The sequence below is a fragment of the Anopheles nili genome, chromosome 3 (assembly GCF_943737925.1).
Source record: "Anopheles nili chromosome 3, idAnoNiliSN_F5_01, whole genome shotgun sequence".
NCBI classification, from domain to species: domain Eukaryota; kingdom Metazoa; phylum Arthropoda; class Insecta; order Diptera; family Culicidae; genus Anopheles; species Anopheles nili.
The window spans coordinates 44,828,399-44,843,050 of record NC_071292.1 but is presented as its reverse complement, the minus strand read 5'-3'; the positions used below and the strand labels follow the sequence as shown (position 1 = coordinate 44,843,050).

The 14,652-nt window shown below is 41.4% G+C and overlaps 2 protein-coding genes across 2 annotated transcripts in view; one reads left to right on the top strand and one right to left on the bottom strand.

Annotated features, from left to right (window-relative positions):
* Positions 1–575: 575 nt before the first annotated feature.
* LOC128724411 (acidic leucine-rich nuclear phosphoprotein 32 family member A) lies at positions 576–7,475 on the bottom strand. Its single transcript, XM_053818136.1, has 6 exons — positions 7,267–7,475; positions 4,491–4,867; positions 4,359–4,408; positions 3,460–4,059; positions 2,996–3,385; positions 576–2,886 (listed from the first exon to the last, which is right to left on the bottom strand). The coding sequence occupies exons 1-6, from the start codon at positions 7,312–7,314 to the stop codon at positions 2,825–2,827; spliced, it is 1,527 nt and encodes a 508-aa protein (XP_053674111.1). The 5' UTR covers positions 7,315–7,475; the 3' UTR covers positions 576–2,824.
* A 5,982-nt stretch (positions 7,476–13,457) lies between these two features.
* Positions 13,458–14,652, top strand: part of LOC128727375 (myc box-dependent-interacting protein 1) — a 32,335-nt gene continuing 31,140 nt past the window's right edge. The window contains exon 1 of the mRNA XM_053821286.1: positions 13,458–13,595. The gene's annotated coding sequence lies outside the window, so the exon portion shown is untranslated. The remainder of the gene's footprint in view (positions 13,596–14,652) is intronic.

Sequence of the window (14,652 nt, the reverse complement as noted above, 5' to 3'; positions counted from 1 at the left end):
ATGATTCGATTGCCCATGGGAGCCCTTGTAATCATCGGGGGAGTGGAACTTTCCCATTATTTCTATAGAGTAAGAAAGAGCGTATGTGCCAAATATCAGTCGAACCGGAATATCATACGATGGCCTGTCTTTTCTTTCTATTTATACAAGAGTTGAAAGCGGTTGTATGATAGGCTCTCTTTAAAAAGTTAATTAAGAAACACAACACCCCAAAGACAGAGGTGGTTTATACACAGTTTTGGTGCATATTATGGGAAAAAAATGGTATTACTACTTCATATAAGGTTCCAAGAAAACGTAATAATACCCTGTTCACGCAATAAGCCTCATTGAAAACTTTCGATCAAGATCAGATAGTTTGATTAATAAAAAGATAATAAGAGACGACCTCTCGTCAAAAACAAATCAATTAGAGAATTGACAATGGGGGATTATAAATATCAGATAAGTTTAGTTTATACTGCCAAACATTCACACCCTAAAAGTAAAATGGCGTTTCCTTACCTTTCTGATTCGTTTCATATGACAAACGGTTTTATTATTACAACAGCGTGTAATACATGTTTTTTTTATGATTTATTTAAACAAATATTATTTTCTTAGTAATTATAAATTTTGTTCCAGTTTTGCGATCATACCGCAAATCAGCAATCCGCTTCGTCGCACGTCGCTTTTATCGCTACATTTGGATCGTCGAAACGAACGTTAGGCAGAAAGATTGTATTTTTTTCCATCCCAAATCGGATTTTTTAAATCAGTTTGCTACCGCCTTCCATGGCTTTTACATGTTTTCTCTGGCTTAGCAAATACATTCGCCACCTCGCATGGCATCCATCGTGCCTCTTGTGTTTTCTCTTATCCGTATAGTATGTTTGCGTCATTGTGTTAAGGGCACGTATTATTCTGTCTCATGATACAGCTTAAGCATTAATACATAGCTCGCCTCTCATCGACCCATCATCAGATATTTCATTTTTTGATTTGATAAAACTCTCCCACGAAGCCTATCAGGGGTGGCCATTTTTCTTCCCTGCATTATAACCTTCCAATTGGTCAGCTTTTTTTCTGCCTCTCAGAATCTTTAACAAACGGGAATCTAGTTCACACAGAAACGGCCTGCTAGATTTGCCATTTTGGCCTGAAACAACCGTGAAAATGAGCAAACGTATATTTGATTCATGTTATAGAAAGTTCGTTTCTGCCGTGACAAATAGAAGTGAACATTTTTAAACGTTTTCCTGAAACCCCTGATTTGCCTCAATACTTTCCTTAAACAGCTACAACCAAGAAGCGAAGAAGAAATGTACTGTGAAACGATACTCGACAAAAATAGAAATAAAACCCATAGTTAAAATGCGGGATACGTGCTAAATAATCTAAACAAGTGTTGCTGATCGGTAAACACACAGTGTTCCTCATCTCTATGTTTTGTGAAACCAGAACATTTCACCAAGATGCCGGACACTTAGCGTGCAAGACTCGAGCGCATTATATCTAGTACAATTCAAATCGCGGAATTTTTAAGATAATTCAAGTCCCGCATGCCACAACGCTACGATAACGTAACAATATATATGGTGTTATGTGTGTTCCCGCTCGTGTGTGTGTGTGTGTGTGAGTGGGTGTGTGTAAGTAGGTTGTAATCTTTATGTCAAAACAAACAAAAATGCCTGAGAATAATTATCTTAGCTTAGAAAGGACAAAAATTTCAACAACATGCACTCATACTAAGGCGTTACTAAAAATAAAACATACTTCGCAAATTAAAAGTTACACTACATTGGGTTTACATCAGGTCTTGGATTACATTTATTTTGTATGATCGCCTTTTGCGGGCCGTTCCTCAGTTTTCTCTATTGGTCATTTTTGATCCTCCATCGAAATAAAAGTGTACAGCGCGTGAAATAGGAACCACCCAACGGCCATGACCGTTGCAGACGAATCGAACTGCTTTTATGAGGATGCAACGAATTTTAACGCAACTTATAAAACACATATCATGCTTTGTAAATGGGATGCTCATATTCCACCGAAACCGTCGAAAAGGGAAAAGACAAAATTTAACGAACCTCTTATTCCGGCCTTCTCTACTTCCGGGAATTCTAAACAACTTTCAAAATACATGTTTTGTTTCCTTTCGCTACTAAGAAAAGGAACACACCTTTTATAATTCGAGGATAATCTCAATGGTTCCGGCTGCTGCTGGGAGACGAGGATTGCATCCTCAACAAACCAAAATGCTATCCGCCGCAACCTTACTCTTCTTTTTTTTAATTCTTCCTCGCTTACATTCTTTTTGCTTTCTCTTTGTTTTGCTCTTTCTCTTGCTATTTTCATACTCTTTTCTCAACTTGCAGGGCAATGCACGACCCTGCGAATCTTACCGTATATGTATCTTGGTCTTATCGTATATCTACTTTGTTTTAAAGTTTTGTATTTCTCCACTTCAATCATATTCCCTTAGTATCATTACTTTGTATTCAGTTAAAATGTACCAGTGTATATCGAATGCCTTCGTATGCGTGTATTTGTAGATGTGTGTTACAGGATGTGCGTGCGTGCACGTGTGTTTTGATTCTATTTAATGGATCATTTGAATTTCATGCTGTTCTATGTAGTGCTAACCTTGGTTGAGAAATGATAAGACTGCGTATTCCACTACCGGAAAACGGTAATGATGTTAAATATTGCAAAAACTGGGACCGTCGGGGGGAATTTGTTGATTCTCCATAACGCAATGAAGATGATCGTGTACACCCCCGAATGCTTTCCCATGTTAGTTGTGTGATTTGCATTTGATTTGGAAGCGCTGAAAATGCGCCGCTTAGCCGTCACTGTCCGTGCCTTCAAACTTTCTCTTCTTTCCCCTGGCTTCCGATTCACTTGCTGGAAAAGAAATAACGAAACCAACGCATGAGAGTTTGCTGTTACAGAAAGTAAAGTTTGGCGAAAGAAAATGATCCAATAATAAACTGGCATTTAGGCCTGATCATACCTTTCGCGACAGCTTCCTCCTCATCACCGGCGCTAGCAGCTTCCTCTGTCGCTGATGTTGTCGTTGCTGCAGTCGCGACTACTGGCGCTGACTTGGCATCAGCTCCGGATGTCGCCGCATCAGCTCCTTCTGCCGCTTGATCGCCATCATCTTCGCCATCCTCTTCATCTTCACCTTCCACGTCCTCACCATCACTGTCATCATCCTCCTCACCATCGTTGTCGCCGGCTTCCTCCTCCTCGTCTTCACTGTCGAATTCATCGTCACCGTTGTTGTAATCACCTTCGACGCTTTTCCAATCCTCTTGATCTTCCTCGAGGTTGTCGTTGTACAGATAGGCTAGCGAAACCTCATCTGACTCTTCACATGAATCTTCCGCTTCCTCTTCTTCTGTGGTCGAGCCCATAGAACGAAAACGAAGTAATACAATCGAATAGTGCATTAGTCTTTTCTTGAACATTCACGATTATCCACCCCAGAACCAGATGTGGGTGGGAACGACGTGTCACTGTTAACATTGCCCTCTATTTCCATCTTTAAATCGCGAGTTCCTGCGTCACCCATTGAGCCACTTTCGTCATTCGCTCTGTCTTTGTTTCCTTCACCATCCTCTTCATCACCATCTTCATCTTCCTCTTCCCTTTCAAATCCATTCATTTCGTCCAGCGATTGTTGCTCTCCCCTAAAACATATCTGATTGATGAATGCCAGCAAAGAAGCAAACATAATCAGGACGGCTAAAAATGAAGCTGCTTTCTTGCGCTTCTGTTCCTCTTCGTTTTCTTTTTGGAGAGCTTGTTTGCGCTGAATTTCTTCATAGAGCATGTCAAGATCGTCCTTCTCATATTTTGCATAATCTGGAGAGGTAGAGGAAGACACCGAACCAACACTCGAACTTGCAGTATTAGGATGTTCTTCCATTATGGGCCCCTTTATTGACTGCTTCTTCGTATCCTCCCTCAATCGTTTCTCACGGATGCGAGACTCCAATTGTTCTAGCTCGTCGAGATCTATCTCGATACCATTGATGGAGAACTGTGAGGGTTGTTGTTGGTTATCATTATCTGCAAGCAGGGTGATTCTTGCCATAGTTTTGATTCACATTTTCTATCAACAACCAGTTAAAGCATGTTGGGCAGTATACTTTTCATGAGTTCTGTATGTTATTATAGCGCAATGATACTTTGGATCATGTAGTAAATACAATTTAGTAAATTCATCAAGCAAAGTTAGGAACCATTGCAAACCGTAACTGTCTTTTACGTGAATGAATGACTTTACCGCAAAACTCTTACAGGTACAGAAATAGAGGGCAAACGAACGAAACAAACCGTAATGGATAGAGTGGTGTATAAATACTTACCAGCCATTTCTTCCTCATCAGAAGGCGCTTCTACGTACTGTTTGTCAAAACTGAAACAGTATAAAATACATTGTAAATTAAAAAAACGTGAAACTAAAAAAATACCATGTGCGAATCCAGTTTGATGCTTACCCATCCAAATAATTTAAAGACGGAATCAGTTGGAACAGCTTTTCACGATAACTGTCAATCAGGGTGACCTGGTTGTTGAACAAATCCAACACTTCCAAGTTCTCTAGCTCTTTCAGAGGCTGCAGTTCGTCGAAGTCTTTGATGCGATTTCCAGATAGATTGAGATGTGTCAGCTTCGGGCTTCCAGTAAGATGGTTCAACCCATTGGATATTCTGTTATCTGATAGCTCTAGCTTACGCAGATTAGATAACTTAGGGAAATTTTTGAGTGATACCAATCCAACGTTAATGAGACTGAGAGTTTCAAGAGCTGTGAAACTATCTGTTAGACCATCGATGTATGTGCTTCGGCAGTTATCCAAAATAAGCTCCGTAATCTAAAATTGTAAGGAAATGGTATAGATTAATTTTAAAATTTCAATATATAAGCTTTGCTCTTAAAAAGACGGTAGTAATTCTAACTAAATAAACTCTCTTAGTAGGTATACAAACATTAACTCTAATTTTTTGGGCTAGCTCCAAGTACAATGTATCGATTTGTCGTAATTATCTAAGATTTGACATAATAAGCTTTTCAAACCCACCAACCCTGCAATTATGAGCGCGACATTGAAAATCATATGCGCCAACCAGAGCGAACAAGTGTGCGTGATTTGTTATGGAAAAGCAGCTCAGGTCACACTAGAAACCATTCGCCGGCGCAACCATACGCACACACCCACCAACCTTGTTGCCATGGTTGGCTGTATATGTTCCCTACAGTTTACTGTGTTGGTCGATTTCGATCAAAATGTGTGATCGATTTTCAACAAGTCCGTTACATTTGCAAATGTTTTCTGTGATGCAAATGCACATCCAATGTGGGACAGAATTTAGCTAAAAATGGCTCACGCTATATAAACATAAGCACCTTACTACATGCCATTATGCGTTATTTCGCATCGCTCGTATGCTCGAATGACAAAAATTCATATTTCGAACGAATGGGACATGGTGCATGAGTGTGTAGTTAGGTGTGCGTGTGTGTGTGTGTGGGTGAAAATAACGAACATCGATGGTGTGTGTGGTTGAGGAGCCTTGCGCGTTGCTCGCTGTTGGCCACTCACCAACGGTCTACCAACAGCACGCGCCACGCAAAACTCACTCCACTCACTTTGTCGAGTACGACGAAAAGAGTGTACGCACACGACAGTCGCGAAGCAGGCGTTCACATGAGCAGGCAGCCATTGCTGGCTGCTGTACAGTCATGCAGGTGGTGAAGATGTCTCGAATCCAGTGCATTCCCGATAGTGTGCCTTTTTCCGCGGGGTTTGCAATCGGAAAAGCGGTGCTTTACACCAATGCAGTGGCAGTGCCACTGGTCTGGTGCACGTCCGGCTGGTACAGTGATGCAAAACTGACAGTGCAGTCTTCACACGCCATCGAAACAAACGCCCCGAACGCGAGGTGAAAATCAAAGATGGCGGCTGGACGAAAAATTTTCACAGCTTCTTTCTCTTTCTTCTGCCTTGTCATGCCGGGCACTCAGCGACAAAGGCACCTTCGAAGATCTCTGCCACTCACCACTCAGCGCACGCAGGCCCTCACCAATACACCAGTCACAATGAGGTGGGCTTGTTGACATGGTGTGTGCGTGATGTGTGATGTGTGATCTCTTGTTGATTGGTGCGCCGTGTGTGAGTGCAAACGTTACGTACGATCGGGAATGGGTTTTTATCGGGCAGTGCGTAGATGTTTTATTTCTAGGCTGTTTATTCTTTTTGAGATTGCATTTTAGGAAATCTCCTATGCGCAAGCCGGCAATTTTCAAGAACTTGCTCTAGCAACAATATTGGAAGCATTCCCTTTGCCATTCAAAGCGCAGAACGCGAGGAAGTAAACATTCTCACACACGACTTACCCATCAGGCAAAGAAGAGACGAGAAAGAGAGAACAAAAAAGAGAGCAAGAGATGCTAGAGCGCGCACAAAATTATTTGCAAGCAGCATAAAATGTGCGTGCCGTGCATGCACACCATCTAACACTAGGGAGAGTGCATAATGCTCATTAATGAATTGGGATTAAACAACAATTTGAGCTAACTGTAGTCCGAGCCGCTGTCCATCCTAACGCCAAAAACCAAAAGTTTCAATGGCAGAAAAGGCGCGCGCCACCTCAAGTGGTGTGGGTGTGTGTTTTTATGCTGCATTCATTTCATTGGTTGGACGACAGGCCACAAAAAAAAATACTGCTCGGTGGGTCGAATGTCGCTCAAAGAGTTACGATTACGAAACGTCGTAGTAGCGAGAAAAACGTAAAACAACATGTCTTAACATGTCTTCATATAAAAAATAATATCATATAGTAAGGGAACAGTACACGATTGCAGCATAGTTTTTATAACGAGAGGATCAAACAAGAAAATAGAGGAGAAAAATTAAAAAAAAATCCAGCGCAACAATATGCCCGATGGGAAACGAAAGCCATTCAAGTAGGTTTCAGATAATATATTAATTATTTTGGCAACCCTCACTACAACAACAAACGACCACATATAATTAAATGCGTTTTTCGCTAAATCAAAATACAGACAATTCTTATTTGTTAAATAGGACAATTTTTCATGACAAAGCCATAAACCAAGGATAACAGATGTTATAAAAAATGAAAAGCACTGAAAATGTCATGGATACTTTCAGTTCATGCGCTCATCAAAGTCGTTTTCTCGGCAGCATTTGAAATACAACATGGTTTGATCTAGCAATATTTAATGTAAGTAGAGATGATTGCTGCTTACCTCATTATCCGGGCGACCACGTTTCTCCAACAGGATTCGCTTTTCCATTGCGAGATGCTGAGTTCGGCGTGAGCAACGCCTGATCTAGAAGCACTAATTAAAACTGACGAATATGTTTTCCTTATGCTGTACCAAACTCCGCTTCCGACCGGAAGATATCTGCTTCAGTTCGATGTGGCTCCTTTTCTTTGTTGTTGTCGCTTTTTACACTCCTCTGAAATGGAAGGAAAGAATCTCGAGTTGTCACTGCCGTTTCGCTAATTAGGCGTTGTTCTATAAAGTCGTATTTCAGAAAGGGATGTGATTTTTTTTCCAATAATTCCATTATGTTAAGCAAATGACTAGTTAGTATGAGCGATAGGAAAATGTTATCGTCGTCAATATGCACTCTCATTTCTGCATTTGGATGTCTCACTTCTTCCGTTCGCGCTAGATCAGTAGGAACGGCCTCACTCCGGGTGACACATCCGTCTGTCTCAACACACCTTTATACCGAGGCCATGTGTACACACGCAGCTCATGTAACGACGTGTCGCAAACACACACGCGCTCATGCGACAATGAACATACACACCAATCGACCAACCGACCACCGAATGAATCGCGTGTCGCGGTTCGCGCTGAGTTGCGGACTAGAAGAAAAAATAACCTTTCTCTTGTTAACCAGAGTGCTGGGCAGCCTTCGAACGTTAATGATTTTATCTACTTATCACCAAAACCACAACTGGTTCACAATGATGCAAAGATAATTGCAACATCGCCATTCTTCCAAACTGCTAATATATAATGTACAACCGCTGCTACTCATCCGGTCAGAAAAGCGCGAAATTACTTCCGTTTGAGAAAGGGAAAAGATGAAGGAGGTTCTCACGCTAGCAGGCTGTGATAATACTTCTAAAATTATCTCCTTAAGTTGCTTTCAAAAAAACCGTATGTAAACCTTAGATAAGTTTTTCTCTTTTGCAAAAAATAAACTGCCTACTGAGGTAATGTTCGCTATGTTGAAGGACAGCTGTACCGGCCCAGTTGGCCAATAGAAAGCGCGATCCTTGACGAATGTAACAAAAAAAAATTTAAAGCAAAAAAATAAAATGCGAACCTAGATGCCATTAATATCGATGCATCGATTGCACCAAGCAAAGAAATGTACGCACTACACCGCCACCTCCATTCAACACCCGGACCGTTCCGTTAGGTGAAGAAAATCGAGCAAAGCAGGTTATTAGACGCACAAGTCCAGTTTCATCGGGAAAGGGGGGTTGTGCGAGTGACGGGTCCTTTGGCTTCCTTTTTCGGACAACGTGTTTGCTTCGGAATCGGAATTATGACTTTTTTTGTTCACCTGGCTGGCTTCTCGCAATACTGGAAGCGCGTTTTCCTTTCGACCGCAAATTACAAACCTTCGCGATCACATTCACCACTTGCACGTAGGCACGCACGCACGAATCCGCCACGAACGGGTATGCGAGCGGTGGGGGCAAGAGTACGTGTACACACTGCTGCTACGGTTCGACAGTGTTACCGGTACAGCGGGTTGGAAAATCGAGTTTTCCTTGCAACTGAAACTCGAGAAGTTCACTTTTCGTGACGTTTTGGAGCTGAAAACGCACCTAAACGCTACTAACCGTGTGAATACGCCGTCCACTGTTCACTTGACACGCGAAACGCTCGCTGTTTCTCTGCTAGCTCGCTTATGTGTGGCCGCAAACCGTTTGATTAATTTTTTCGATCACCAAAACTCGTACCTTGCTTGCTGTTGCTGCTTCTCATCTGCTTTTGTGGAAGGCGCTCTCTGCTGCTGCTGCTGCTGCTGGTGTAGCCACTACCACTGTTACCGCTACACGCGCACATGCTGTCTCGCTTGCGCTACGAACGCTGCATGGAAGCGAATACGAGCGCCATCTCTTTTTACGGACGGACGGTGCGAAGCCTACTGCACACTTGCACTCACACATAGACGATGCTAGGCACAGTGCTATGGGAGCGCTCGTACGCACGCACATGGGGCCAATAGGAGTGTAAGTACGTTTACCTATCGCTTACAGGCACCAACACCAACGCCCCAAGGGCATGTGTGTTGAGTTGCAATTGTACGATGTGCTGTGCACAGGAGTTGATAACAGAACGATGGTCGGTTTCGTCGAGGCTTTTAGCTCGATAAAATTGTACGCAATTTGGAGCAATTTAAGGCTGTGTGCGTGTGATATTGCATTCAGAGAGGTATGGGAAAAGCGCGCAATGACTGCAAATCGATGAACGACGAACGGTTGGAAAATCCAACCACGATGCTGCTTAGATTCGATGCCTTAACTTGACTTCTCATTATTATAACCTCTTCTTTTTTGTGTTTAAATAATATCGGTAGTATGTACCTGTTCAGTTTATTAATTTAATTCGTTGTTCGTTACACGTAAATTATATTTTCTACATAACCGCGCCCGCTGGGAAAATAATGAGTCAACCTCTCACATGCTTTATGATTAGAGAACTTAAATTTCTTTCACATCTAAAACAACATTTTTCCTCACTAAAAATGTTAACTGATGTCATTAAACTTTTGTACATTCCAAACCGAGTAATATTTTTTTTGTAAAACTCTTAATCACACTATGCCAAATAAATAATAAATGGAGATGATAATCGACATCGATTCTTCAAAACAAATGGTATGGAACATTTTTTGTTAAATTTTGTGATTGTTCGGGAAAGCAGCTAGAGATAAAAATTTCAACTATAGTTTCGGAGGAAAATGTCAGGTTGCCCAAAAAAAAACAGATTTCAGTTTTCAGATGTAAATTATTTATTTTTAACTAAAATTTGATTAGAATAATAACAATTTTGATTTCCGACGAAAATTTGATGTAAAAAAAATTGTGGTTTAAATTGGATTATCTTAGATGATTTATTGATTGAATTTATCAAAGTTGATTTTACAACGTACACCGTAATTCAATAATATTACCATGATATCACATCAATGCTAATGTATTAATACAAAAGCTGTAGTCAATAAAGTTGGCACCATTAAGCTGCAATATTAAAAAAACCCTGGCATAAATCGAACGTTTTTATCATAAAAGACGTACACGAGAATAAATAAAAATTCCAACAAACATATACTAGACAAATCTAGTGTAATTACTGAACTACAAAAGATGATCAGAATTATACACGGTTATACATGAGGTTATTGTTGCACTCAGGTATATATTTAACATATATTCTGTCCATCGACGATGGTTTAACAGACATTAGTTCTAACGTTTATGACTAACATAAACTGCAACCACATTAAACATTGCCACTCATTTGACAAATCAAAGCTTGTTTATACAGAGTGAGGTATGGTCATATCGCAATAACAGCAGAAGAATAATGTAAATATTCTTATCTCTACATTAATTATGTCAACTTGGAAGGATTCAAAATATGCCAAAAGATTCGATATTACTGACGGCATTTACAAGTTTTGTTCAAAATCGGCCATAAATTTTCATTTGAACAATTTATTGTCGTCTCTTTGATTTGTTATACTTCTTTACTACATGCAATTTGCACTCTCTTCAATCGTTCAACCATTATTTTTACTGAGAATACAGTATATGCATGTAGCAAAACATCCAATGCTAGTCTCGCATGCTTTCACCAAAAACGTGTATCATTTTTACGTTTTTCTCGCTACTACGACGTTTCGTAATCGTAACTCTTTGATCGACATTCGACCCACCGAGCAGTATTTTTTTTTGTGGCCTGTCGTCCAACCAATGAAATGAATGCAGCATAAAAACACACACCCACACCACTTGAGGTGGCGCGCGCCTTTTCTGCCATTGAAACTTTTGGTTTTTGGCGTTAGGATGGACAGCGGCTCGGACTACAGTTAGCTCAAATTGTTGTTTAATCCCAATTCATTAATGAGCATTATGCACTCTCCCTAGTGTTAGATGGTGTGCATGCACGGCACGCACATTTCATGCTGCTTGCAAATAATTTTGTGCGCGCTCTATCATCTCTTGCTCTCTTTTTTGCTCTCTCTTTCTCGTCTCTTCTTTGCCTGATGGGTAAGTCGTGTGTGAGAATGTTTACTTCCTCGCGTTCTGCGCTTTGAATGGCAAAGGGAATGCTTCCAATATTGTTGCTAGAGCAAGTTCTTGAAAATTGCCGGCTTGCGCATAGGAGATTTCCTAAAATGCAATCTCAAAAAGAATAAACAGCCTAGAAATAAAACATCTACGCACTGCCCGATAAAAACCCATTTCCGATCGTACGTAACGTTTGCACTCACACACGGCGCACCAATCAACAAGAGATCACACATCACACATCACGCACACACCATGTCAACAAGCCCACCTCATTGTGACTGGTGTATTGGTGAGGGCCTGCGTGTGCTGAGTGGTGAGTGGCAGAGATCTTCGAAGGTGCCTTTGTCGCTGAGTGCCCGGCATGGCAAGGCAGAAGAAAGAGAAAGAAGCTGTGAAAATTTTTCGTCCAGCCGCCATCTTTGATTTTCACCTCGCGTTCGGGGCGTTTGTTTCGATGGCGTGTGAAGACTGCACTGTCAGTTTTGCATCACTGTACCAGCCGGACGTGCACCAGACCAGTGGCACTGCCACTGCATTGGTGTAAAGCACCGCTTTTCCGATTGCAAACCCCGCGGAAAAAGGCACACTATCGAGAATGCACTGGATTCGAGACATCTTCACCACCTGCATGACTGTACAGCAGCCAGCAATGGCTGCCTGCTCATGTGAACGCCTGCTTCGCGACTGTCGTGTGCGTACACTCTTTTCGTCGTACTCGACAAAGTGAGTGGAGTGAGTTTTGCGTGGCGCGTGCTGTTGGTAGACCGTTGGTGAGTGACCAACAGCGAGCAACGCGCAAGGTTCCTCAACCACACACACCATCGATGTTCGTTATTTTAACCCACACACACACACACATGCACACCTAACTACACACCCATGCACCATATCCCATTCGTTCGAAATATGAATTTTTGTCATTCGAGCATACGAACGATGCGAAATAACGCATAATGGCATGTAGTAAGGTGCTTATGTTTATATAGCGTGAGCTATTTTTAGCTAAATTCTGTCCCACATTGGATGTGCATTTGCATCGCAGAAAACATTTGCAAATGTAACGGACTTGTTGAAAATCGATCACACATTTTGATCGAAATCGACCAACACAGTAAACTGTGGGGAACATATACAGCCGACCATGGCAACAAGGTTGGTGGGTGTGTGCGTATGGTTGCGCCGGCGAATGGTTTCTAGCGTGACCTGAGCTGCTTTTCCATAACAAATCACGCACACTTGTTCGCTCTGCTTGGCGTATATGATTTTCAATGTCGCGCTCATAATTGCAGGGGTGGTAGATAAAACCCCTTTTTATGTATAACAGAATATCAAACTGTTCGACTGTCAAAACTCTGAGCTACCGAACACTATGCAACATCAATATTAGCTTGAATCAATTATTAAACATGTTCGTTGGTGTTTCAACTAATTTTGTTTGGTTTATATCTTTCCCGATAGCAATATTACAAATATCATTGAATTTATCATACTGATTTCATTGATAACAAAAATAGCTTGGTAGAACATCTTTTATTGGTATCATTTGAACTTCTTTCAGTGGTTTAGAAAATATTAATCCTTTTGTTTGGATTGCAATTGATTCAATGACGTTAATAGATTTGTGGCTGCTGCCGTAGTAAAATACAAATCATTCTTATTTTGTTTATAATTTAGTCTTTTGAACCACCCATAGTATTTTTTACTGAGTTAATATCTATCGTGTTTCCGAGATAGAAAGTACGTCGAGCAATCACTATGGATGAATCATCTGGTATGAAACGTAGTCAAAATTTTGTAAGCAAATATAAATTAGGCTATCTATTGAACGAAAGCAGTAGTTAATAGCATTTCTGAATATTTTAAAAAAATACTTGCTTTAATTGCTAGCAATCTGTGGTGTTCATTCGATAATAAAAGTAAAAGACAAATAAAGTACATAATTTTTGTATTTCACCAAAGCAGGTCTACGACACTCTTTCTCATAGTGCAGATAGGGCAACGGAGAAGAGCATAAGCCTCTCGCTCTCTCGCGGTTTTTCCTTGCTGGTTGATGGCGACGCAAACCAGGAGAGCGCTCGAAGTCTATGGCGTGTTGTCAAAGTCAGGTGGCGTGCGTTTGCTCGTTTTAGCTTTGACGTTCGACGTGCGTAAGCTTGCTGGCGTTTGTTGTGCTCGTTTTTGCTTAGAGTAGATTGCTTTTCTTGGTTCCAGCCTCCGTGTTGTTTTGTTTTCAAGCCCGCAAAAGTAAGCCCATCGTTTTTCCGACCTTTCCCTCTTGCTCTTGGCTCACGATTGCTGCCCATCGCGTGCACTGTTTGTTTTGCTTTTGGTGGCTCTCTACCGCCGCTGCTTTCGCGGATCGCACTCCGGAGTGAACTGTATTTGAAAAAGGTGAAAAGTGGGGTGCGTACTCGTCTCGTTGTGTTTTTGGGAAGCCCATATTACATGAGCGTTGTTATTTGCACCTGCAAATTCGCTACCGTAAGGGAGAGATACTGTGTCAGCGGGTAGAATAGTTGTTTTTTTTTTTAAATTAGCTACAACTTCAGTTTTAATTTGAACCTCCAATAATCATCAACTTTAAACTGTGCAATATGTGCTGATGGTGCGTAGCCAAACTCTCCATAACGAAGGTGCATTCTTGTGCACCCCCAACTCAAAGAGCGAACGTTTCGCGACGGTGTGCGTGCGTGCGTGTTGCAGCAAACTGGATAAAACAGAGCGAGCATGTTTGCGGGGGAAAATTCTGGTGTGGACGAGACATAAATAAATGCAACTGCATGGTGATGCGATGCAACTGCGATAGTACGGATGCAATAAATTCGAGTGCTGCAATCTCGGGGAAAAGTGCGTTCGGTAAAATGTGTGGTGTGAATTTGATGAAACAAGAAAAAAAAAACGGTGTTGAAATTGTGTTTTGAATCGCGATTAGGGATGATAATGGTTTGAATATTTGTGCCGATCGATTTTCTGTTCCAAATTTTCCGCCCCCAGTGTTTCCCTCCTTTACACGCGTTTCCCTCCGAAATCAACGCTCATTCCCGGTTCGTCAGCTTTTCTGGCTTTCCCACCGTTTACGGAGTGATGAGATCGAATTAAGCTTGAAAACTGCGCTGTGTGTGTGTGCGTGCACGTGTGTGTGTGGTAAATGTGGGAAATGGCGGAAAACGATCGGAAGGGGGAGTGAAATTGTTTTTCTTTGACAGTATACTCTGTTATTAGCCGGTCTGTGTGTTTACGCGCGGTGCATTGGGTTGGGTGTTTTTTTTTGTTTAAAGCATTTTGTTTTTCAATTTCCCTC

Excerpts from the sequence above, each read along its gene's own strand:
- LOC128724411 (XM_053818136.1), bottom strand. The coding sequence starts at position 7,314 with ATGGAAAAGCGAATCCTGTTGGAGAAACGTGGTCGCCCGGATAATGAG. Across the intron at positions 4,868-7,266 it reads GTGGTCGCCCGGATAATGAG|ATTACGGAGCTTATTTTGGA; the intron begins GTAAGCAGCAAT and ends TTACAATTTTAG. Across the intron at positions 3,386-3,459 it reads TGGTTCTGGGGTGGATAATC|AAGAAGAGGAAGCGGAAGAT; the intron begins GTGAATGTTCAA and ends GCTCGACCACAG.